The sequence below is a fragment of the Scylla paramamosain genome, chromosome 20, assembly GCF_035594125.1.
Source record: "Scylla paramamosain isolate STU-SP2022 chromosome 20, ASM3559412v1, whole genome shotgun sequence".
In the NCBI taxonomy this organism is placed as follows: Eukaryota; Metazoa; Arthropoda; class Malacostraca; order Decapoda; family Portunidae; genus Scylla; species Scylla paramamosain.
Window position 1 is genome coordinate 1,199,227 of NC_087170.1, and position 20,852 is coordinate 1,220,078.

At 45.7% G+C, this 20,852-nt stretch overlaps 3 protein-coding genes and 1 long non-coding RNA gene across 10 annotated transcripts in view; 2 read left to right on the forward strand and 2 right to left on the reverse strand.

Annotated features, from left to right (window-relative positions):
• The window catches only part of LOC135110160 (uncharacterized), a 19,978-nt gene extending 17,248 nt beyond the window's left edge, over positions 1-2,730 (reverse strand). For 2 of the 4 annotated variants that reach the window (XR_010273109.1, XR_010273106.1), the window contains exon 1: positions 467-2,730. This is a non-coding gene — a long non-coding RNA (uncharacterized LOC135110160). The remainder of the gene's footprint in view (positions 1-466) is intronic. The other 2 variants (XR_010273108.1, XR_010273107.1) reach the window with 2 other exon arrangements.
• Positions 2,731-3,023: 293 nt separating this feature from the next.
• Positions 3,024-6,636, forward strand: LOC135110717 (uncharacterized). The gene is made up of 3 exons (XM_064023344.1): positions 3,024-3,029; positions 5,456-5,635; positions 5,803-6,636. The coding sequence occupies exons 1-3, from the start codon at positions 3,024-3,026 to the stop codon at positions 6,634-6,636; spliced, it is 1,020 nt and encodes a 339-aa protein (XP_063879414.1).
• A 298-nt stretch (positions 6,637-6,934) lies between these two features.
• Positions 6,935-7,480, forward strand: LOC135110718 (uncharacterized). The gene has a single exon (XM_064023345.1). It carries the CDS (start codon positions 6,935-6,937, stop codon positions 7,478-7,480), a length of 546 nt encoding a protein of 181 aa, XP_063879415.1.
• A 3,902-nt stretch (positions 7,481-11,382) lies between these two features.
• Positions 11,383-15,566, reverse strand: LOC135110161 (tripartite motif containing 13-like). Of its 4 annotated transcripts, none has more exons than XM_064022137.1 (4): positions 15,153-15,566; positions 13,009-13,373; positions 12,020-12,736; positions 11,383-11,628 (listed from the first exon to the last, which is right to left on the reverse strand). In XM_064022137.1, the coding sequence occupies exons 2-4, from the start codon at positions 13,009-13,011 to the stop codon at positions 11,398-11,400; spliced, it is 951 nt and encodes a 316-aa protein (XP_063878207.1). In that variant the 5' UTR covers positions 13,012-13,373; positions 15,153-15,566; the 3' UTR covers positions 11,383-11,397. The 4 variants fall into 4 exon arrangements, with proteins under 4 accessions (XP_063878207.1, XP_063878206.1, XP_063878205.1 ...); XM_064022136.1 differs by lacking the exon at positions 15,153-15,566 and adding an exon at positions 13,701-14,023; XM_064022135.1 differs by lacking the exon at positions 15,153-15,566 and adding an exon at positions 13,602-14,023.
• Between the last annotated feature and the right edge of the window lie 5,286 nt (positions 15,567-20,852).

A 20,852-nucleotide genomic window follows, 5' to 3' on the forward strand; every position in this document is an offset into this window, starting at 1 on the left:
ACATCAATAACAGCCACTAGTGTACGTGTGGGGTCCCTGGTTGGCTGGGTCGTCTGTCAGTGTTGCCAGTGGTGTATCTTCCTTGCAGTGTTACCAGGGAGGGCAAGGTTAGGTTAGGGGCACAAGGAGCAACACCAGACGGGTCCACGAAAGCCAGGGACCCCACCTCTTCACTAGTGGCCAATAACAATAACAAGAATCACACACTAACAGACTGCAACATTCAAGCGCATTTAAATAAACAAATACATGGATTGAAATAATATATTTTTTTTCAGCGGTTTAATGGAACACTTAGAGGCGCCGTGCAACACTGCTCAAGTAGTAAATGTGTGCGTGCGTGTGTGTGTGTGTGTGTGTGATCAGGCAGCCAGAGCGAGCTAGAACTTCACACAAACACACACACACACACACACACACACACACACACACACACACACACTCTATCTCTCTCTCTCTCTCTTACTTTTCAAATAGTCGTTGGCTTCATCCTTGAGCTCCTCCGCTGCCATTTTCGCTCTAATTAGAGAGAGAGAGAGGGGGAGAGGAACCACAGATAAGTGAACTAGCTCAAACATGGCCTCTCTTTTTCTCTCTCTCTCGATCTTGATCTTGATGGTGCAGGTGGCACAGGATTACTCCTGAGCCAGGCCTTTGGATCGGCAACTCCTGTAGAAAGGGGAAAAAAAGAGAAACGAACAGCATCCTCTATCCTAATTGTTCATACACCTGGCACGCCACATTCTCTCCAGAAACTCTTTCACCGCCTCAATCATCCTTTCATTCGCCTCTCTACACAGTCCCAGCACCAACACCATCCATTCCTTTCCTGTCTTCTCCACTCTTTCATTCCTATCATGCCCTAACTCAGTCAGTATCACTTGCATCATCTCATTCCTGTCTCTGGCATACTTCACACACTCCAGCACCACATGTTCCACCGTCTCATCCTCTCCCATGTCACACATCTGGCACACTTTGCTGCGGGACTCAGACCACCTGTAACTCCTTGCATTCACATCCATACACTGTGCCCTCGCTCGGAAGAGAAGATCACCGCCCAGGCTTCCATCATACCACCTTTCATACCTCGGGGCCTCTTTCTCCTTGTACCATTCCAAGGTCTTCTTTCTTTCTATCTCATTCTTCCATTCATTCAGTCCCACACATTTCACTTCCCTGCCACCCAGTCTCTTCCATGTGTCTGCCTCCTGACCATACGTCCAACTCCTCTCAAGGGTGGGCCGTTGTTGACTGTGGGAACGAGAGCTAGATGCTCTCCTATTCTGCTACTGTGGGGAGGATACAAGAGAGAGAGTTGGATGGCAAGGAAAGACTGACCAAACAAACAAGAAGAGGAGGGGGAGGAGGAGGAGGAGATACGGGAAAAGAGCCCAAGGAAGGAGAGAGAGAGAGAGAGAGAGAGAGAGAGAGAGAGAGAGAGAGAGAGAGAGAGAGAGAGAGCCCCCACTCACCAGGCAGAGGAGACAGCAGCGACCTGAGAGGTGCCTTCAAAAGACACACACACACAGACACACGGACAGCAGGAGGAGGACCACTGTGACAAAGGTAAACAAGGCAACAATGACGATGTTCTTAATCTTGATCTTGTTGTTCTCGTGACGTCTTCCGCAGGTCAGCCGCTAGAGAGCACAGAGTCGACATGTCTCCTCTAATTTAACACCTAAACTCCCTCAGGCGTACTTCCCAGGCGTGCACAAGGGACTTTTTCATCTCTTTTAGGGTCCCTTCCCTTTCTTCCTTGCCACGACACACTGGCAGCACTGCCAGCGTGCCTCTGTGTGTAAGCACCTCCTCCTTTGTCTGGTGTGGTCTGCCACCACCACGCTGGTTCACCTGTGGCTCCCAGAATTGCCTCTCTAAAAGTGTGCCTCTGTGTCGCTCACATCTACACCATTCCACAATGAAGCGTTCCATCGCCTCTCGCCTCTACGCAAGCTAGTGTTGTGCAGCCTTTCTGCACCGCACCACCACTACAGCCACAAGGCTCTGCTTCAAGTGAGACGGGCTACTAAGGAGGTTTTGACGCTTCTAGTGACAGATTAACATTTTTTTTTTTTTTTACATTACTGACAGGAGAAACACTAAAAAACCCGACCAGTGACCTCTGTGGCCTTAGCTGACAGTGCTGGTGAGAGCAGAGGCCTTCACTACACTGGCCCTGTGCTTGCTTTAACTAACCACCTCCTGCCCCAGTCATATTCTCCTCTGCTGTCTTCCTCACCATCTTGCTGCGTCACCTCTGCCATTATTCCTCTAGTCTAGCTCCTGCTTTCGTTTGCACCGTTCCTTATCTTTCCTGCAAGACAAGTTTGTCAACACTAAGTGTCTTTTTAACGCAGCTTTGCTATCCTGCGGTGCTTCTAGTATAAGTCACTTCTGTACTTAATACACATAGTGGTCACTCAAACAATGCTACAACGTAAATCCCTTTGCTCCTCCTTTCACAAAAATTTGCGTTTATTTAACTTCATTATGTTGTTATTCATGAACCACCCAAACAAGCGGTGCAGCCATTACATGTCACTGGTATGGCTGTGCAAGTGCCCACATCCCCCTGCTTTTGTTCCACCCAAACAAGCGGTGCAGCCATTACATTTGTCACTGGTATGGCTGTGCAAGTGCCTACATCCTCCCTGCTTTAGCTGCAGTGTTGCGGCACATCCCCTCCGTGTATTGCGTCAACAAGGAAAGTCAAGCCTGACAAGTTTTGAGCGGTGCCCGGACAACTGAACCAGTGACAACTGAACCAGTGACAATTGGACCAGTGACAATTGGACCAGTGGACAACTGAGCCAGTGGACAACTGAACCAGTGGACAACTGAACCAGTGGACAACTGAACCAGTGAACCACTGAACCAGTGACAACTGAACCAGTGGACAACTAAACCAGTGACAACTGAACCAGTGACAATTGAACCAGTGACAACTGAACCAGTGACAACTGAACCAGTGACAATTGAACCAGTGTCAAAAAATGTTATCTGTTTGCTACGGCATCATGGTCGTCAGTCTGTACCCAGCTTTCACAAGGAGGGAGGGAGGGAGGTAGGGAAAAAAAGGAAAAAGGAATAAGGAAGGAGGGAAGGAAGGAGGGAAGGAAGGAAGGAAGGAGGAAAGGAAGGAAGGAAAAAGGGAAGAAGGGAAGGAAGGAGAAAACGAAGAAAGAAAAGAAAGGTTAGGTTAGGTTAGGTTAGGTTAGGTTTGGTTAGGTTAGGTTAGGTTAGGGTAGGTTAGGTTAGGTTAGGTTAGATTAGGTTAAGCTAGGTTAGGTTTGGTTTGGTTAAGTTAAGTTAGGTTAATGAATGAATTTTAATATGCTTTTGTTACCATTTTTTTCTGGTTTCATTGTCACTTGTCGACTGGTGCAGTTTTTACTGGTTCAATTGCCCACTGGTTCAGTCGACCACAGGTTCAGTTGTCACTGGTTCAATTGCCCACTGGTTCAGTCGTCCACTGGTTCAGTCGTCCACAGGTTCAGTTGTCACTGGTTCAATTGTCCACTGGTTCAGTCGTCCACTTGTTCAGTTGTCACTGGTTCAGTTGTCACTGGTTCAGTTGTCACTGGTTCAGTTGTCCTAGAACCAATTATTATTATAATGATAATTATTGTTTTTATTTTCATTATTACCATTATGATTATCATTATTATTAGTATCATCATTGATTTCTTATCATAATAATAATAATAATAATAATAATAATAATAATAATAATAATTATTATTATTATTATTATTATTATTATTATTATTATTATTATTATTATTATTGTTGTTGTTGTTGTAGTTGTTGTTGTCATTATTATTTTTATGATCATTATTGTTTTCATTATTATCATCAATATATTATTATTATTAATATTATTATTATTATTATTATTATTATTATTATTATTTTTATTTTTATTTTTATTCTTATTATTATGTTATTATTTTTATCAGTGTGATTAACATAAGCATTTTTTGAAATTTTCATTATTGTCATTCTAAATATCATCATTACTAGTATAATCATTGTTTTCGTATTATTATTATTATTATTATTATTATTATTATTATTATTATTATTATTATACTTTTGTTGTTGTTGTTATGAATATGATCGTTGTTGTTATTATTATTATTATTATTATTATTATTATTATGCTTAACATAATCATTATTTTTATTTGTATTATTTCCATTATAATTATTATCATTATTAGTAATGTCATTGTTTTTCTTATATATATATATATATATATATATATATATATATATATATATATATATATATATATATATATATATATTATTACTATCTTTATTATTATTATTATTATTATTATTTTTATAATTAACATTGTTTTACTTTCATTATTGTCTTTATATTTATTATCACTTTTATTATAATCATTAATTTCTTTATTTTCATCAATATATAAAAAAATACAAAAAAAAAATAAATAAATACAAAAATGGCACACCAAATAAATGTATGTTTGTAAGTTTGGTTTAGTCAGCGGCAATCTGCGCCGTTCTCTTTGAAGGCTGCGTTGATGGAAGGGGTGACTCCACCAATGTCACTGCTCGACGCTCTGCGCTCAAAGGCAACATAATCATTGCTTTTATTTTCATTATTGTCATTATAATTATTATCTTTATTAATACTATCATTATTTTTTCTTCTTCTTATTATTATTATCATTATTATCATTATTATTATTATTATTATTATTATTATTATTATTATTATTGTTTTTCTTATTGTTGTTGTCATTATTATTAATATGGTCGGTATTGTTTTCATTATTATCATCAATATATTATTATTAATATTAGTAGTATGATTAATGTAATAATTTTTCATTTTCATTATAGTTATTATAATATATAATCATTATTAGTATTATCGTTGTTTTCTTATCATCATAATAATAATTATTATTATTATTATCATTTTATTTTTTTTGTCTTGCCGTTGTTGTTGTTGTTGTTGTTGTTGTTGTTGTTGTTGTTGTTGTTGTCATTATTAATATAGTCATTATTCTCATTATCATCAACATTATTATTATTATTATTATTATTATTATTATTGTTATTATTATTATTGTTATTATTGTTATTATTATTGTTGTTGTTGTTGTTGTTGTTGTTGTTGTTGTTGTTGTTGTTGTTGTTGTTGTTGTTTCTGCTGCTGCTGCTATTATTATTATTATTATTATTATTACTATGATCATCATTATTATTATCTTTATTATTACTAATATCGTCATTCTTCTTCATCTTCTTCTTCTTCTTCTTCTTCTTCTTCTTCTTCTTTTTATTATTATTATTATTATTATTATTATTATTATTATTATTATTATTATTATTATTATTATTATTATTTTTATTATTTGTATCCCTTCTCCAAACTGCCAGCCTGACTTACTGCCTCCTCCTTCCTGCAGGCCGAGGACCTGCACAGCCTAACACAGCATGCCAGGGGCCTGGTGGAGGCTGGCCTTGTCTTCGCCGTCCACGACGTGAAGGGACAGACTCGGCACGCAAGGATCAGCCTTGAAGACGGCAGCCTTTACCTCCACTCCCTGCAGGCCCAGGCCCTGCCGAACCTCACCGCCACCCTGCAGGTGGGTCAGGGCGTCGCGCCCCGCCCTGGTGCCACCACCGCGTGGCTGGAGGGAAGGGGACTGCCCGTCACAACACTCACGCACCCGTTCTCACCCTTACCCTCCCTCACCTGGTCCACCACACCCTGCCCCTCCGCCACCCACTGTCCCTCCCTCCCTCCCTGCAGGCCCACACTCCCTGCCCACACTCCCTGCCCACACTCCTTCCCTCACCTGGTCCACCACACCCTGCCCCTCCGCCACCCACTGTCCCTCCCTCCCTCCCTGCAGGCCCACACTCCCTGCCCTGCCCCTCTGCCAGGCACTGTCCCTCCCTCCCTCCCGCCCTCCCTCCCTGCAGGCCCACACTGCCCGCCCTGTCCCTCCGCCACCCACTGTCCCTCCCTCCCTCCCTCCCTCCCTGCAGGCCCACACTGCCCGCCCTGTCCCTCCGCCAGGCACTGTCCCTCCCTCCCTCCCTGCAGGCCCACACTGCCCGCCCTGACCCTCCGCCAGGCACTGTCCCTCCCTCCCTCCCTGCAGGCCCACACTGCCCGCCCTGTCCCTCCGCCAGGCACTGTCCCTCCCTCCCTCCCTGCAGGCCCACACTGCCCGCCCTGTCCCTCCGCCAGGCACTGTCCCTCCCTCCCTCCCTGCAGGCCCACACTGCCCGCCCTGTCCCTCCGCCAGGCACTGTCCCTCCCTCCCTCCCTCCCTGCAGGCCCACACTGCCCGCCCTGACCCTCCGCCAGGCACTGTCCCTCCCTCCCTCCCTGCAGGCCCACACTGCCCGCCCTGTCCCTCCGCCAGGCACTGTCCCTCCCTCCCTCCCTGCAGGCCCACACTGCCCGCCCTGTCCCTCCGCCAGGCACTGTCCCTCCCTCCCTCCCTGCAGGCCCACACTGCCCGCCCTGACCCTCCGCCAGATGGTGATAATGATGGTGACCACGACAGCCATGGTGACGATGACACTAATAGTTATGACAGTAATAAGAACACTATCAATACTCATAAACATTTAAAAAAATTAAAAGATAAGAATACTTCTGCTGCTGCTACTGATGATGATGATGGTGATGATGAAAATTGTAAAACCTATAACTGTAATAATCATAACACTACTAATAATAACAAAAATAATGATAGTAGTAATAATAATAATAATAATAATAATAGTAATAATAATAATAATAATAATAATAATAATAATAATAATAATAATAATAACAATAATAATAATACTTCTACTACTACTATCAACAACAACAACAACAACAACAACAACAACAACAACAACAACAACAATAACATGTGTTCCAGATGGGGGAGGTGGTGCCGGCCGCCCCCCCCTGCGAGGTGTTCCTGGACCTGATGTGGTCCGGCAGCGCGGCGCGGCGGGTGGTGGTGAGTCTACCCAAGGACACCCCCCTGGGCCGGCAGTTCATGCTGCTGTGCTCGGGCCAGCGGGGCGCCTGCTACGCCAACACCAGGCTGTTTAAGGTGATAGATGAGGGACAGCCGGAGGAGCGTGTGGTGGGAGGAGAGTACCAGACAGGTGATGGGAGGGGAGGAGCCGCCCTGCTGCCTCACCTTGGCCAGGGTGAGTACTGGAAGTCAGGCAAGGCGGGGGCTGTGTGGTGCTGGTGGCGTGATGACCCTGCCCGTGGTGCTCAGTTCGGCATCACCACCCGGGACTTGCAGCGTGGTAGAGTTTGGCATGATGTCTTTGGCCAGGTGGTGCGGGGCCTGGAGGTGGTGCAGGAGGCAGCCCGGCACCGCCCCATTACTGAGGTGACTGTGGTACAAGATGTACATTTCAAAAGGCAGCAGCAGCAGCAGCAGCAGCAGCAAACCTTTAGCCCTTGAGCAGCCTGCTCAGTGTAAAGGGGGTTTTACATGAGGCAATTCACGGCTGCTTTTAGCCGGGATCGTGCAGCCGGGAGCGAAATGCAGCCGCGATTTGCTGAATTGCCGGAGCAGCCGGGAAGCCGGTGTGTGGGCCGCCTTGCCTCCATTTTTCCCGGGTCAAATGAGAGCAACTCTCAATATAAAATTGAAAATAGGAGGAAAGTTGTTGGCAAGTGTTTTAGTAATAACCATTGACTGTCTGCCATTATGTACAATAAATAAATAAAATATTTACATTCATTTATAAAAAATTGTGGAAAACAGATGAGGAACTTTATGTTTGTTTATGTGGTCAGTGAGACAGCCAGCGCCCCAGCACGAGTCTACCACAGCACCACAGCACCACAGCCTAACAGGCTATATACACCAGGCACTGAGGCAGCCAGCGCCCCAGCACGAGTCTACCACAGCACCACAGCACCACAGCCTACCAGGCTATATACACCAGGCACTGAGGCAGCCAGCGGCCCAGCACGTGTGTACCACAGCACCACAGCACCACAGCCTGCCAGGCTATATACACCAGGCACTGAGGCAGCCAGCGGCCCAGCACGTGTGTACCACAGCACCACAGCATCACTACCTGCCAGGCTATATACACCAGGCACTGAGGCAGCCAGCGCTCCAGCACGTGTGTACCACAGCACAACAGCACCACAGCCTGCCAGGCTATATACACCAGGCACTGAGGCAGCCAGCGGCCCAGCACGTGTGTACCACAGCACCACAGCATCACTACCTGCCAGGCTATATACACCAGGCACTGAGGCAGCCAGCGCTCCAGCACGTGTGTACCACAGCACAACAGCACCACAGCCTGCCAGGCTATATACACCAGGCACTGAGGCAGCCAGCGGCCCAGCACGTGTGTACCACAGCACCACAGCACCACAGCCTGCCAGGCTATATACACCAGGCACTGAGGCAGCCAGCGGCCCAGCACGTGTGTACCACAGCACCACAGCATCACTACCTGCCAGGCTATATACACCAGGCACTGAGGCAGCCAGCGCTCCAGCACGTGTGTACCACAGCACCACAGCACCACAGCCTGCCAGGCTATATACACCAGGCACTGAGGCAGCCAGCGGCCCAGCACGTGTGTACCACAGCACCACAGCATCACTACCTGCCAGGCTATATACACCAGGCACTGAGGCAGCCAGCGCTCCAGCACGTGTGTACCACAGCACCACAGCACCACAGCCTGCCAGGCTATATACACCAGGCACTGAGGCAGCCAGCGGCCCAGCACGTGTGTACCACAGCACCACAGCACCGCACCACAGCACCACAGCATCACTACCTGCCAGGCTATATACACCAGGCACTGAGGCAGCCAGCACCCCAGCACGTGTGTACCACAGCACCACAGCACCACAGCACCACAACCTGCCAGGCTATATACACCAGGCTAGTTGGGGGACCTGAGGAGGTATTTTGCCGATTTTCCTTGGAATGACTACTGCTTCCGTGTCAGAGACCCGTCTTTGTGTGCTGAGCGCATAACAGAGGTGATAGTGTCTGGCATGGAGGCGTACATTCCTCACTCTTTTTCTCGTCCTAAACCTTCTAAACCTTGGTTTAACACAGCTTGTTCTCGTGCTATACATGATAGAGAGGTGGCCCACAAAAGGTACTTAAGGCTTCCTTCACCAGAATCTCATGCACTTTATATTTCTGCCTGGAACCATGCCAAGTCTGTTCTCCAACTAGCCAAAAACTCCTTCATTAACAGAAAATGTCAAAACCTTTCAAGATCTAACTCCCCTCGTGATTTCTGGCATCTAGCCAAAAATATCTCCAATAACTTTGCTTCTTCTTCTTTCCCTCCTCTATTTCAACCAGATGGCACCACTGCTATCACATCTATTTCTAAAGCTGAACTCTTCGCTCAAACCTTTGCTAAAAACTCTACCTTGGACGATTCTGGGCTTGTTCCTCCCTCTCCTCCACCCTCTGACTACTTCATGCCACGTATTAAAATTCTTCGCAATGATGTTTTCCATGCCCTCGCTGGCCTAAACCCTCAAAAGGCTTATGGACCTGATGGGGTCCCTCCTATTGTTCTCCGAAACTGTGCCTCCGTGCTTGCACCTTGTCTAGTCAAACTCTTTCAGCTCTGTCTGTCAACATCTACCTTTCCTTCTTACTGGAAGTTTGCCTACATTGTCTGTCAACATCTTCCTTTCCTTCTTGCTGGAAATTTGCCTACATTCAACCTGTTCCTAAAAAAGGTGACCGTTCTAATTCCTTAAACTACCGTCCTATTGCTTTAATTTCCTGCCTATCTAAAGTTTTTGAATCTATCCTCAACAGGAAGATTCTTAAACATCTATCACTTCACAACCTTCTATGTGATCGCCAGTATGGGTTCTGTCAAGGCCGCTCTACTGGTGATCTTCTGGCTTTCCTTACTGAGTCTTGGTCATCCTCTTTTAGAGATTTTGGTGAAACTTTTGCTGTTGCCTTGGACATATCAAAAGCTTTTGATAGAGTCTGGCACAAAGCTTTGATTTCCAAACTACCCTCCTACGGTTTCTATCCTTCTCTCTGTAACTTCATCTCAAGTTTCCTTTCTGACCGTTCTATTGCTGCTGTGGTAGACGGTCACTGTTCTTCTCCTAAATCTATTAACAGTGGTGTTCCTCAGGGTTCTGTCCTGTCATCCACTCTCTTCTTATTATTCATTAATGATCTTCTAAACCAAACTTCTTGTCCTATCCACTCCTACACTGATGATACCACCCTGCACTTTTCCACGTCTTTTCATAGACGTCCAACCCTTCAGGAGGTAAACATATCACGCAGGGAAGCCACAGAACGCTTGACTTCTGATCTTTTTTGAAATTTCTGATTGGGGCAGAGCAAACTTGGTATTGTTCAATGTCTCAAAAACTCAATTCCTCCATCTATCAGCTCGACACAACCTTCCAGACAACTATCCCCTCTTCTTCAATGACACTCAACTGTCCCCCTCTTCTACACTGAACATCCTCAGTCTGTCCTTTACTTATAATCTGAACTGGAAACTTCACATCTCATCTCCAGCTAAAACAGCTTCTATGAAGTTAGGTGTTCTGAGACGTCTCCGCCAGTTTTTCTCACCCTCCCAGCTGCTAACTCTGTACAAGGGCCTTATACGTCCATGTATGGAGTATGCTTCACATGTCTGGGGGGTTCCACTCATACTGCTCTTCAAGACAGGGTGGAATCAAAAGCTTTTCGTCTCATCAACTCCTCTCCTCTAACTGACTGTCTTCAGCCTCTCTCTCACCGCCGCAATGTTGCATATCTAGCTGTCTTCTACCGCTATTTTCATGCTAACTGCTCTTCTGATCTTGCTAACTGCATGCCTCCCCTCCTTCCGCGGCCTCGCTGCACAAGACTTTCTTCTTTCTCTCACCCCTATTCTGTCCACCTCTCTAACGCAAGAGTTAACCAGTATTCTCAATCATTCATCCCTTTCTCTGGTAAACTCTGGAACTCCCTGCCTGCTTCTGTATTTCACCTTCCTATGACTTGAATTCCTTCAAGAGGGAGGTTTCAAGACACTTATTCATCAATTTTTGACCACTGCTTTGACCTTTTTATGGGACTGGCATTTCAGTGGGCATTTTTTTTTATTGGATTTTTGTTGCCCTTGGCCAGTGTCCTTCCTACATAAAAAAAAAAAAAAAAAATGTGAAGGCTTTCGACTGACCAGCCGGCTGGAAAAACAGCCCCTGCAAACACACCTTAGCACACCACCACACACTGGCAGGAGAGAGAGAGAGAGAGAGAGAGAGAGAGAGAGAGAGAGAGAGAGAGAGAGAGAGAGAAGGCTGCGGAAAGAGAGAGCAACAAGGAGAGAGAAAGAGCCGTGAGCCGCACAGCTAGAGCAGCGCCGGGCAGCAGTGACACTTGGGGCATGCCACACTCACCGTCAGGGGCGGCGCCAGTAGGGCCTGCAGCCTATCCGCGATGGAGGAGGCCTCGGCCAAGGCTGCTGGGAGGCTGGAGTCCCCCGAGGCTGCAGCAGCAGTGCCCACTGCCTCCAGGGCTGCCTGTGTGGCAGCAGCGGCAGCGATGGCAGCCTGCAGGGCTGCGCGCGATGCCTGTGCCACCTGAAACACAACCCGGCAGTGAGGCGGTGTGTGTGTGTGTGTGTGTGTAGGGTACCGTGCAAATGGAGGGACGTGTGGTGGAGGCGTGGCCTGAGGTTAATGATCTAGGCAGGAGTGTTAATAATGGTGGTTTGAAGTAAGTGTTTGTAATTAGTTTAATACTGTGTACCACTGTGTAACTCAACAAGTGACTGATGAAGTGTTGACGCGCTACTTGGAGTTTAATGTTTTAACATTGTTGTGGAGTAAAGCACATGTTTGGGACTACAAACACTGTGTTGTATGTGAGTGTTGTATGCACAGCTTGAGGTGTGCTCAATAAACTCACTCACTCATTGACCGTGGCCAGAGGAGTGACCTGCAAGCACAACAAGTGTGAGGCCACACCCACCTTGGTGACGGTGGTGACGGCGTGGACGTCGGGAAACACTCCCAGACACCCCTCTGTCTGACTGTCCTTCTCCACCAGAAGGTCTGTGTCCTCAATGACCTCGTAAGCTTCCTGCCGTGTTGCGGCCGTGCGCAGCGACTGTAGCGCGGCGTGCAGTTGCTGCTCCTTCTGCCGCACCTCCTCCTGCCTGCCCTCTACCCGGGACTCCTCGCGGTGCACCGCTTCCCGGGCACTCTTGCTCTGGTCCACCAGCGTCTGCAGCTCGTCTTGCAGCCGCTGCTGGCGACTGCTCCAGCCACCGAGGGTTGTCAGGTACTCGGCCAGCTGGCTCTGCTCCTCCTGGCAGGAGCGGATGGCAGCCAGGACCTTCACCTCTTGCTCCTGCAGCAGGGACTGTGCCTTCCTGCTGAGTCCCGTTGTCGCCTTTGGTGCAGGCCGTGTCACTGGTGGGGCTGCCTGCTTCCCTGGCTCGGCTGGCAGAGAGGCCAGTCTTCTCAGTCTCCTGATAAGGCCCTCCGTAATATAGGAGATGGGGAACTGGCCCGCCTCGGGCACGGCGTGACTCACCCGGCAGGTGGGGCACGTGACGGCACCCTGCTGCTTCAGTCCGTCAATGCACGGCGAGCACACTGTATGGCCACAGGGCAGGTTGCGTGGCCGCCTGAGGGTGTCGTCAAAGGTGGTGAGGCACACTGGACACTCCTCCACGTTGTCATCCTGCAACAAAGAGGCGGCGTGAGGGACTCACTCCACCCAGCTCGGCACGCTCTCCACATCAAACACCTCGTGCTGCTGCTGCTGCTGTCAATCTTTCCTCCACCATTAACCCCTCACCTTCATGTTTTCCCCCTCATTCACAACCACTCATCTAATATATATATATATATATATATATATATATATATATATATATATATATATATATATATATATATATATATATATATATATATATATATAATTCCAATACTGATGGGGACAACACTCACCATGGCTCAAACTGCCTTCTGTGTTGCTGGCCTTCCTTCAGGCTGCCTGCCTCTGTGTTGCTGGCCTTCCTTCAGGCTGCCTGCCTCTGTGTTGCTGGCCTTCCTTCAGGCTGCCTGCCTCTGTGTTGCTGGCCTTCCTTCAGGCTGCCTGCCTCTGTGTTGCTGGCCTTCCTTCAGGCTGCCTGCCTCTGTGTTGCTGGCCTTCCTTCAGGCTGCCTGCCTCTGTGTTGCTGGCCTTCCTTCAGGCTGCCTGCCTCTGTGTTGCTGGCCTTACTTTTGGCTGCCTGCCTCTGTGTTGCTGGCCTTCCTTCAGGTTGCCTGCCTCTGTGTTGCTGCCACAACGCTGGTCACACGCCTCCTTGCTCCTGATTGGATGGAGATGATTCACCAGTTAGTCAAAACATAAGCTCATTTAAAGTTATAGTAAAATAAACCAAAATAATGGCGAATAAATCTCATAGCAATGGAAGCCGTGTGGGGGCAACAGGTCGCTGTAAGGCTCTGACACACACGCCAGCATGCACCTTGTTGTTGTGGGAGCGTGTCAAGCCAAGGGTGGTGATGCCGACGTGTGCTTCATGTGGCTCACTCACGAGGATAGACGCTTTAAAGAAGAGCCAAAGGAATTAGTATTGAGAGATTATGATGCGATGAGAGGGGCAGCAGGGGCAGATGAGAAGCAACTTCAACACCTATGTTTCTCCGCGTCACCAGCGCCGCCAGATGATGCCGCCAGAGGTACTACGTGCTCACGCCACCGCCAACAGTCCACAGGTGAGTTAAGACAAGAGTGATAAGATTACTACTCGTATCACACCTGTGGCGGCGGGGAGTTGGGGAGGTGGCCACTGGAAGAATCGCAGTATCTGATAACTTCCATCGCCTCTCATGTCGGGGAAAAGCTGCCACACTGATACCCGAAGCAACTCCCGCCTTGTCTGGCAGCTGACTTTCATGTCACTGCTGAACTGACCGACCATCAACGTGAACAACACAAACATTACTTTTATTCCGCTCTATAGAAGTATTCTTTCCTTAACATTTGAATAACAATTACCTCTCAGATCCGTGATGGGACAAATGTTCCTCACCGAGGTGTGGTCCTCTTATTGATGAGATACTGTCCTGTCTGTTATGAATGATGCAACACATATCACTGTCACTGGCGCCGTCACGTTGTAATGTCGTGTTTCTATGTTGCGCGGTGTTGGTGCGTCCCTAATCTATAAGACTGGCTTTTGTGGGTTCAAGGGAACGCTTTAAGTTTCTATAATTTTTACCTAATTTGTGTCATTTACATATATTTACACTCAGACGATCATATACGACTTCCGACAACAACGAAAATCTACGAAAATAGTTTCATCTCTCTTCAGATAAATACCATTAAATATCTGGAACACTTCACATTACACTTCCGATTCAAATCATTTCACATATTTAACACTCACTGATAAATCACATCCTACACAAACCTCGCACCTAATATTCAATGAGAAACACATCCTATACTACCCAATCCCTCTCTGTCAATATATAACACCAACATTTTACTGTGACTGCATTGCAACTGTCTGGCACCTTATGCCCATCCTGACCCTCTCTGGTCTGACAGCTCTGTCTAGCTTGTTTCTCTGTCTGCTTCTGTCTATTCCCGTCTCCTACACCTTGTAATATACACGTGATGTTATAGCAACCTTTTGCCCCAACAAGGCTTCCGTTGTTATAACATTTATTTTCCAATATTTCGATCATTTAGTTCATTTTCCTGTAACTTTCAATAAGGTTAATTTTCGAGTAAGTATATTTATTTCCTCATACTTTGATCATACAGTTCATTTTCCTATACTTTCCGCAAGGTCCACTTTCAAGTAACTCTATTTATCTTCCCATACTTCGATCATACAGTTTATTTTCCCTTAACTTTCACTAAGGTTCATTCTCGAGTAGCTTTGGTAATCGCATCTTCTTCTAATCAAGAACAAGGAGGCGGCGGTTCCTATGCTGCCTGTCCGTGTTGTCCACATCATCTGCTTCCGGTGACCTCTGCTTCCCTCGTATACTAATTCAGTGATGGCCACCTGAGTACCTCTTCTTGTAATCTTGTGCTAATCTCAAGCTTTGTTAGTGTTGTGATGACTCACCGGATTTTGTTGTTCTCCTCGGTGGCCACGTCTCGTCTCTTCTTGCTACCTGTTGTTGTGTTTATCATCTTCTTCCCTCATTTATTCTTCCTACTTTTTATTTCCTTCTTCATTTCTTCATTCTTGTTTCATTCTTCTTTCACCTTACGTGTTTCATTTTGTCTTGTTTCCTGGGTTAAAACAGTAAATATGAGCAATGAGTCCCTAGAAGACTTTTTGAACGACAGCCACGATGATGAACGCTTCCTGCAGCACTCTGGACGTGTCGCTCGCTCTTACCTCAGTGACGACTCTCGCCTCACTCTCGCCTCGTCAGCAGATATCTAGGTCTGCGATGCACAAAACAAGGAAATGACGCTTGGTGAGTCTAACCTGAATAAAATTTCCCTAGTGTTTTTAGATGCTGTGTAGGAAATACATGATTTACCAATGCCAAAATGTTGTCTCTGTTTGAGCATAAGTGTGACAGGGATATATTTACCTACATGAGGCCTGACAGACCGTGACTGAGGGGAGGGCTGAGAGTAGTAAATCGTTCAGCCTGTTAAAGACTGCTATGTCATCTCCTGAATTGCCCTCCCTTAAAGACCCTGGCCAAGACCAGCCAAGGCACAGTCGCTGAGTGGTGGCGGAAGGCGCTGGCCAGTCGCCGCTCAGCATCACGGAGGTCAACCACCACCAACACCACAGCCACCTCGTTTTCCACTTCCTCCTCTTCTTCCTCCTGCAAGTGTCGTGTTATCCTTTTGTTTATTTACAGTGAAGCCAAGGCTATGACCACATTTTCCGAGTAACCTCTTCAATCACTTCTACTGAAGGTTGCAGGACAGCTGATAAGGGCGTCCTCCCACAGCCTGATAACAGCTATCATGCTATAGATAACGCTGGCAGGCCTTGAGTCAGGCGGCCAGCAGAAGCAGCAGCAACAGCAGTAGTAGTAGTAGTAGTAGTAGTAGTAGTTGTTGTTGTTGTTGTTGCTGTTGTTGTAGCAGTAGTGTAACCGGTAATAATTTCTTTAGTTTATGTTTCTGTTTCCGCTAATGTGTTCCGTTTTCTATAACTTGTTTTTATCTCTACAGGCTTATGTTGCACTTTCTCAGATAAACTTGTGTGCCCCATTGTGCTTTTTCTGTCACTCCTGTCACTACATCTGGTAACTTTGCTGTTGTTCTTCATTAGTCATACCTGGTGCAATGCAAAGTTGGGCTGTCTATCCTGTATATGGATGAGTGTGAGGAAATACTGAACTGCCTTTAAGGCACAGGGAAGTGGATAGTTGTATCAACATAAAAATTTTATTGTAAGTAAATCTTAATATTGATATGATTATGCCACAGTTTCAGCTCGTATCTGTGAAAAGAAAAAAAGAAAAAAGAAAAACCCTAGAAATAACATGTCATCATCTTAATGAAATAGGCTCGAACAGTTTAAGAGATAATATAATTTTAAAACTAGGAATTTATAGCCTATTAAATTGTCTACATCATTTACTATCCACTTTTTAAAATTTTTGCATATGTAACCCTTTTAACCCACAGTGAATATGCGGTCAGTTTTTTTTTTTTTCAGTTGCAAGTTAATAAAATTAATAAATTTAAAAAAAGTAATAAAAAAATACTAACTTACGTTTATAAAGCAATTCAAGCCAAAGAAAACAAGGATGTGCAATAGGCGCCGGATATATATATATATATATATATATATATATATATATATATATATATATATATATATATATATATATATATATATATATATATATATATATATATTCTGCTGTATTACTGAACTTAGCGAGGAATGGTGACATAGACTTACGAGTGTTATATAAGCAAATGCATATTTTCACTATTTAAACATAAGTACACATTTGTCACTCTCTCTCTCTCTCTCTCTCTCTCTCTCTCTCTCTCTCTCTCTCTCTCTCTCTCTCTCTCTCTCTAACACGGCATATTTTTTTTAGTTTTGCGTTTATGATGAGTATTCTATATGTAATAGTATTTCTAATCATAATTTCTTGTAAGTCTCATAATAAGCAATTTAAAACAGGTTGTGAGCAGGATTAGGGCGCACACTTGGTAAGTGGCGGCCCTTCACTCAGTTAACACGGTGTAAGGAGGTGTATTGGTGCTTTATACACCAAAAACTTGTCTGGCTGTTTTCTTTCCATATGAGCTGATGTAAGGCATGTACCGGTGGGTTTCTGTCTTGTTAAGTGAAGGATTATGTTAGTGCGTAGTGTTTACCTCTTTAGTGCTTCACAAAAAAGTGCCACTCAGCCACAACTTTTATGTAAGTCTTTGTAGTACACCACTGCACAAAACTTATGTCATTTCCCTGTAGATCTTGTTTGTATTTTATTCCAGCATGCTCAAGCCCACGGGTGATTTCTTTCATTGATATGCAGGCCTCACGTACACTTCATTCTTTGTCAGTGTCGTGCTGTATTCGCGGTGATCAGTGAACTGCTGGCTGATGCAGATCTAGTCTTCTCTTGGGGACTTATTGTCTGCATGTTGACAGGCTGGATCAGCAGAGGTGCCGACACCGCACAGCTCGGCGCTCTTCCCCTGTGCCTGAGCAACACTGCGCTGACACGTCTGTCCGATGCAGGGAGGAGACAGCAAGCGAGAGGCGAGGCTTGGCGCAGTTTTGACATGTTAGGCAGTTAGTGTTCTTAATTAGAGTAAATACACTTAAGAAAAGTAATATACGTGGGGAAAAGGTTTTCAGTTCAGGTTTCCCATGAGATGAAAGTAAAAGGCATGTAGAAAGGTAAGCAATTACAGATTCAATTATGGTAGAATGTTTGTGGAAAAGGGAAATTGCTACATGTGAAGTGTCTTGTTGGGCAATGGAAGTAGGTGAAAGGAAGAGGAGGCCTTGCTGAGTCTAGCCATGTCTGAGTATTACTGTACGTGATTAGGATAGAGAGTTGTGTGAATAATTTTTTTATTTTTTATTTCTACTCATATTTCAATAGTTCTAGAAATAATACCTTCACATATAGCATGTGACATGGAGGGTGTATTTCACCTGTTAATTTTTAGGGTAATTTTTATAGTGTGTGCCCTTTACTTTCCGTTTTCTTTCATGGTTAAGGCTGCCTGTCATTCTCTTTTATGATAGACTATGGTATCTCGCCTCGGGTCGATTCACCTCGCAAACTTTGCACATTTTCATTCTTATTTTTGTTATATTTGTGTACTTTAATTGCTAAACTGGGTGTATACCTTGAAGGGACACTGCTACTGTGTCATGCGTATAATCACGTTGAAGAAAGTAGCCTATCATGTTTACGGATTCAGGTTTTTTTTTCCTCTCAAAGTCCACCAGATTTATACATTTAATATGTGAAAGGAGTGGTTGTAACCCCCTTAGAAGGCTGGGGATCCACCTACCATAGTTCCACAACGCAGGGTTACCAAGCAGCCCTTCTCATGAGGCCCCAGAATGCCAGAAACAGCCCTTGTTATGCGAGGAAAAAATATTGAGTGACTTGTGATGTCAGAGTAAAAAAATGAATAAGGGAGAGGAAAGGAAATATTTTGATCAGCACGTAACAAATGAAATATCTTAACACAGTACAGTTGATAATGAAACACTGGGTCACTGCATGCGAAGCACCACAGAGAGCACCGTTTCTCACATCTTGATCAGGCACCAAATAAACACATGAAACACGAGATGTGAAGACGATAGTAATTGCTAGGACGATTCTAAGTATTACTCATGACCATGGCGAGGTACAAAGCAACCAGCCACCCGCCTGCCTTCATGGCTCCACTATCTGAGAGTGCAACACCTCGGCACACGACCCTCCTGCTGTCTCCCGGTGTCTGCCTGCTGTGTGCCTGCGCTTCGCCTTACCTTCAGTGCGCTACACATATCTACGTACACATATCTACGTTCATAAGGTCTATATCTCGCTTCAGAAACTCAGGAAACTCACTCCTACAAAAGCGTGTCCGTCAGCTCCCCTGCGCCACTAACCACCGATGCACTGAGGGAAGTAGCGCCACTCACGCAGTCATCACTCTTAACCTTGGCACCAGACTGAGTGTTGTGTTGGGCCAACACTCAAGGGGATGGCCTCGGCTCCGCGTGTGCTGTCATGACCCTCAACAGCTCAATGAGGGCTGTCTTGGGAGGCCAGACTGCTTGGTCTTGTGGAGGGCGGTGACGCGGCTGGTGTCAGTACTGCAAGAAATGTCATTTAAAACCCCTATAACTTCCACTACAACCTCCTGTCAGTGATGCAGATATCTTGTTAATTTATCACTGGAACCACAACAACACCACACTTCCACTACAACATACTGAAATAGTGTTTCTCCTGTCAGTAATGCATAAATCTGTCACTAGAACCTTAAAAAAAACATTCCTACCTCTCTCTCTCTCTCTCTCTCTCTCTCTCTCTCTCTCTCTCTCTCTCTCTCTCTCTCTCTCTCTCTCTCGCACACATCCCCCTCGTCTTTTAATGTCCCTAAGTGTTTTTATCTTTAATTCTCTTCATTTCTCTCTTTTTCTCACCTATTTTTATCACCTACCCACTCGCCTCTCACTCTCTCACTCTCTCACACTACCCCTCTCACTCTCAATGTCCCTTCGTTTTCCTATCTTTAATTCTCTTTATTTCTCTCTTTCTTCTCATCTCTTTCTATCATCTACCTACTCCTCTCTCTCTCTCTCTCTCTCTCTCTCTCTCTCTCTCTCTCTCTCTCTCTCTCTCTCTCTCTCTCTCTCTCTGCAGCCAAGACAAACAAGGAAGGAAAACAATAAGCCTGCAAACCAATTCAGAAGATGGATTGAAAAAACTGCAAGAATGGTAAGTAATAGTAGTAGTAGTAGTAGTAGTAGTAGTAGTAGGTATTGGGCATAGTAGTGTGTGTGTGTGTGTGTGTGTGTGTGACTCACAACACGCAACGAGCCCTTTAGAAAGATGTGTGTTAAGAAGGACGTGCCCCCGGCGGTAAGGAAAGCGCGGCAGAGACTTGGGGGTGCGGAGAGGACGGAGAGGGAGCGAGCCGGGAGGGGAAGCTTTACATTAACGGCTGTGTTATCAATGGCTGGAGGCAACAGGCTTTTTAAATGACCCACGGGGAGTGAGTGAGTTGTCTATACCATGGAATGCGAAAGGAATTCATACAAAGTTGGAGAAAACTCAAGTGTTGCGAGTGCTGACCAGTATGGTGTTGTGGGAAGTAAAGCCAGCCTGCCAGTGTACGGCTCCCCGGCTACGTATCATGTCTCAGTGAGGTGGCTGGGTGGTGCAGCCGAGGGGCGGGGCGGGGTGGTGTTGTGGTGTGTGTAAAGCGTTGTTAAGATCACTGGTTCATGGCGTGGGTGTGAGTGTTGTTGAGCAGGCGTGGCTTCAGTTTAGTAATGTGTCTGGCATCATGTTGTGTTTTGGTGCACACCGCCGAGTTACTAATTGTTTTTCGAGTGTGTCATTTGCTGCTGTGCAAGAAAGAATGCATCTGGCCATGTGAAGGATGGTTGCATTATCACAGCTGATACGAACCCACGCCTCGGAGCAGCGGTAAAGGAGTTACCTACCTACTGAGGGAAGCAGCGCCACTCACGCAGTCATCACTCTTAACCTTGGCACCAGACTGAGTGTTGTGTTGGGCCAACACAACAAAGGTTGTGTTGCTCTGAGCGTTTTGCCGACACTGACAAACGACATTTTGAGAACAT

Excerpts from the sequence above, each read along its gene's own strand:
- LOC135110718 (XM_064023345.1), top strand. The coding sequence starts at position 6,935 with ATGGGGGAGGTGGTGCCGGCCGCCCCCCCCTGCGAGGTGTTCCTGGAC.
- LOC135110161 (XM_064022137.1), bottom strand. Across the intron at positions 11,629-12,019 it reads CCGTCACCACCGTCACCAAG|GTGGCACAGGCATCGCGCGC; the intron begins GTGGGTGTGGCC and ends GTTGTGTTTCAG.
- LOC135110717 (XM_064023344.1), top strand. Across the intron at positions 5,636-5,802 it reads ACCTCACCGCCACCCTGCAG|GCCCACACTCCCTGCCCACA; the intron begins GTGGGTCAGGGC and ends CCCTCCCTGCAG.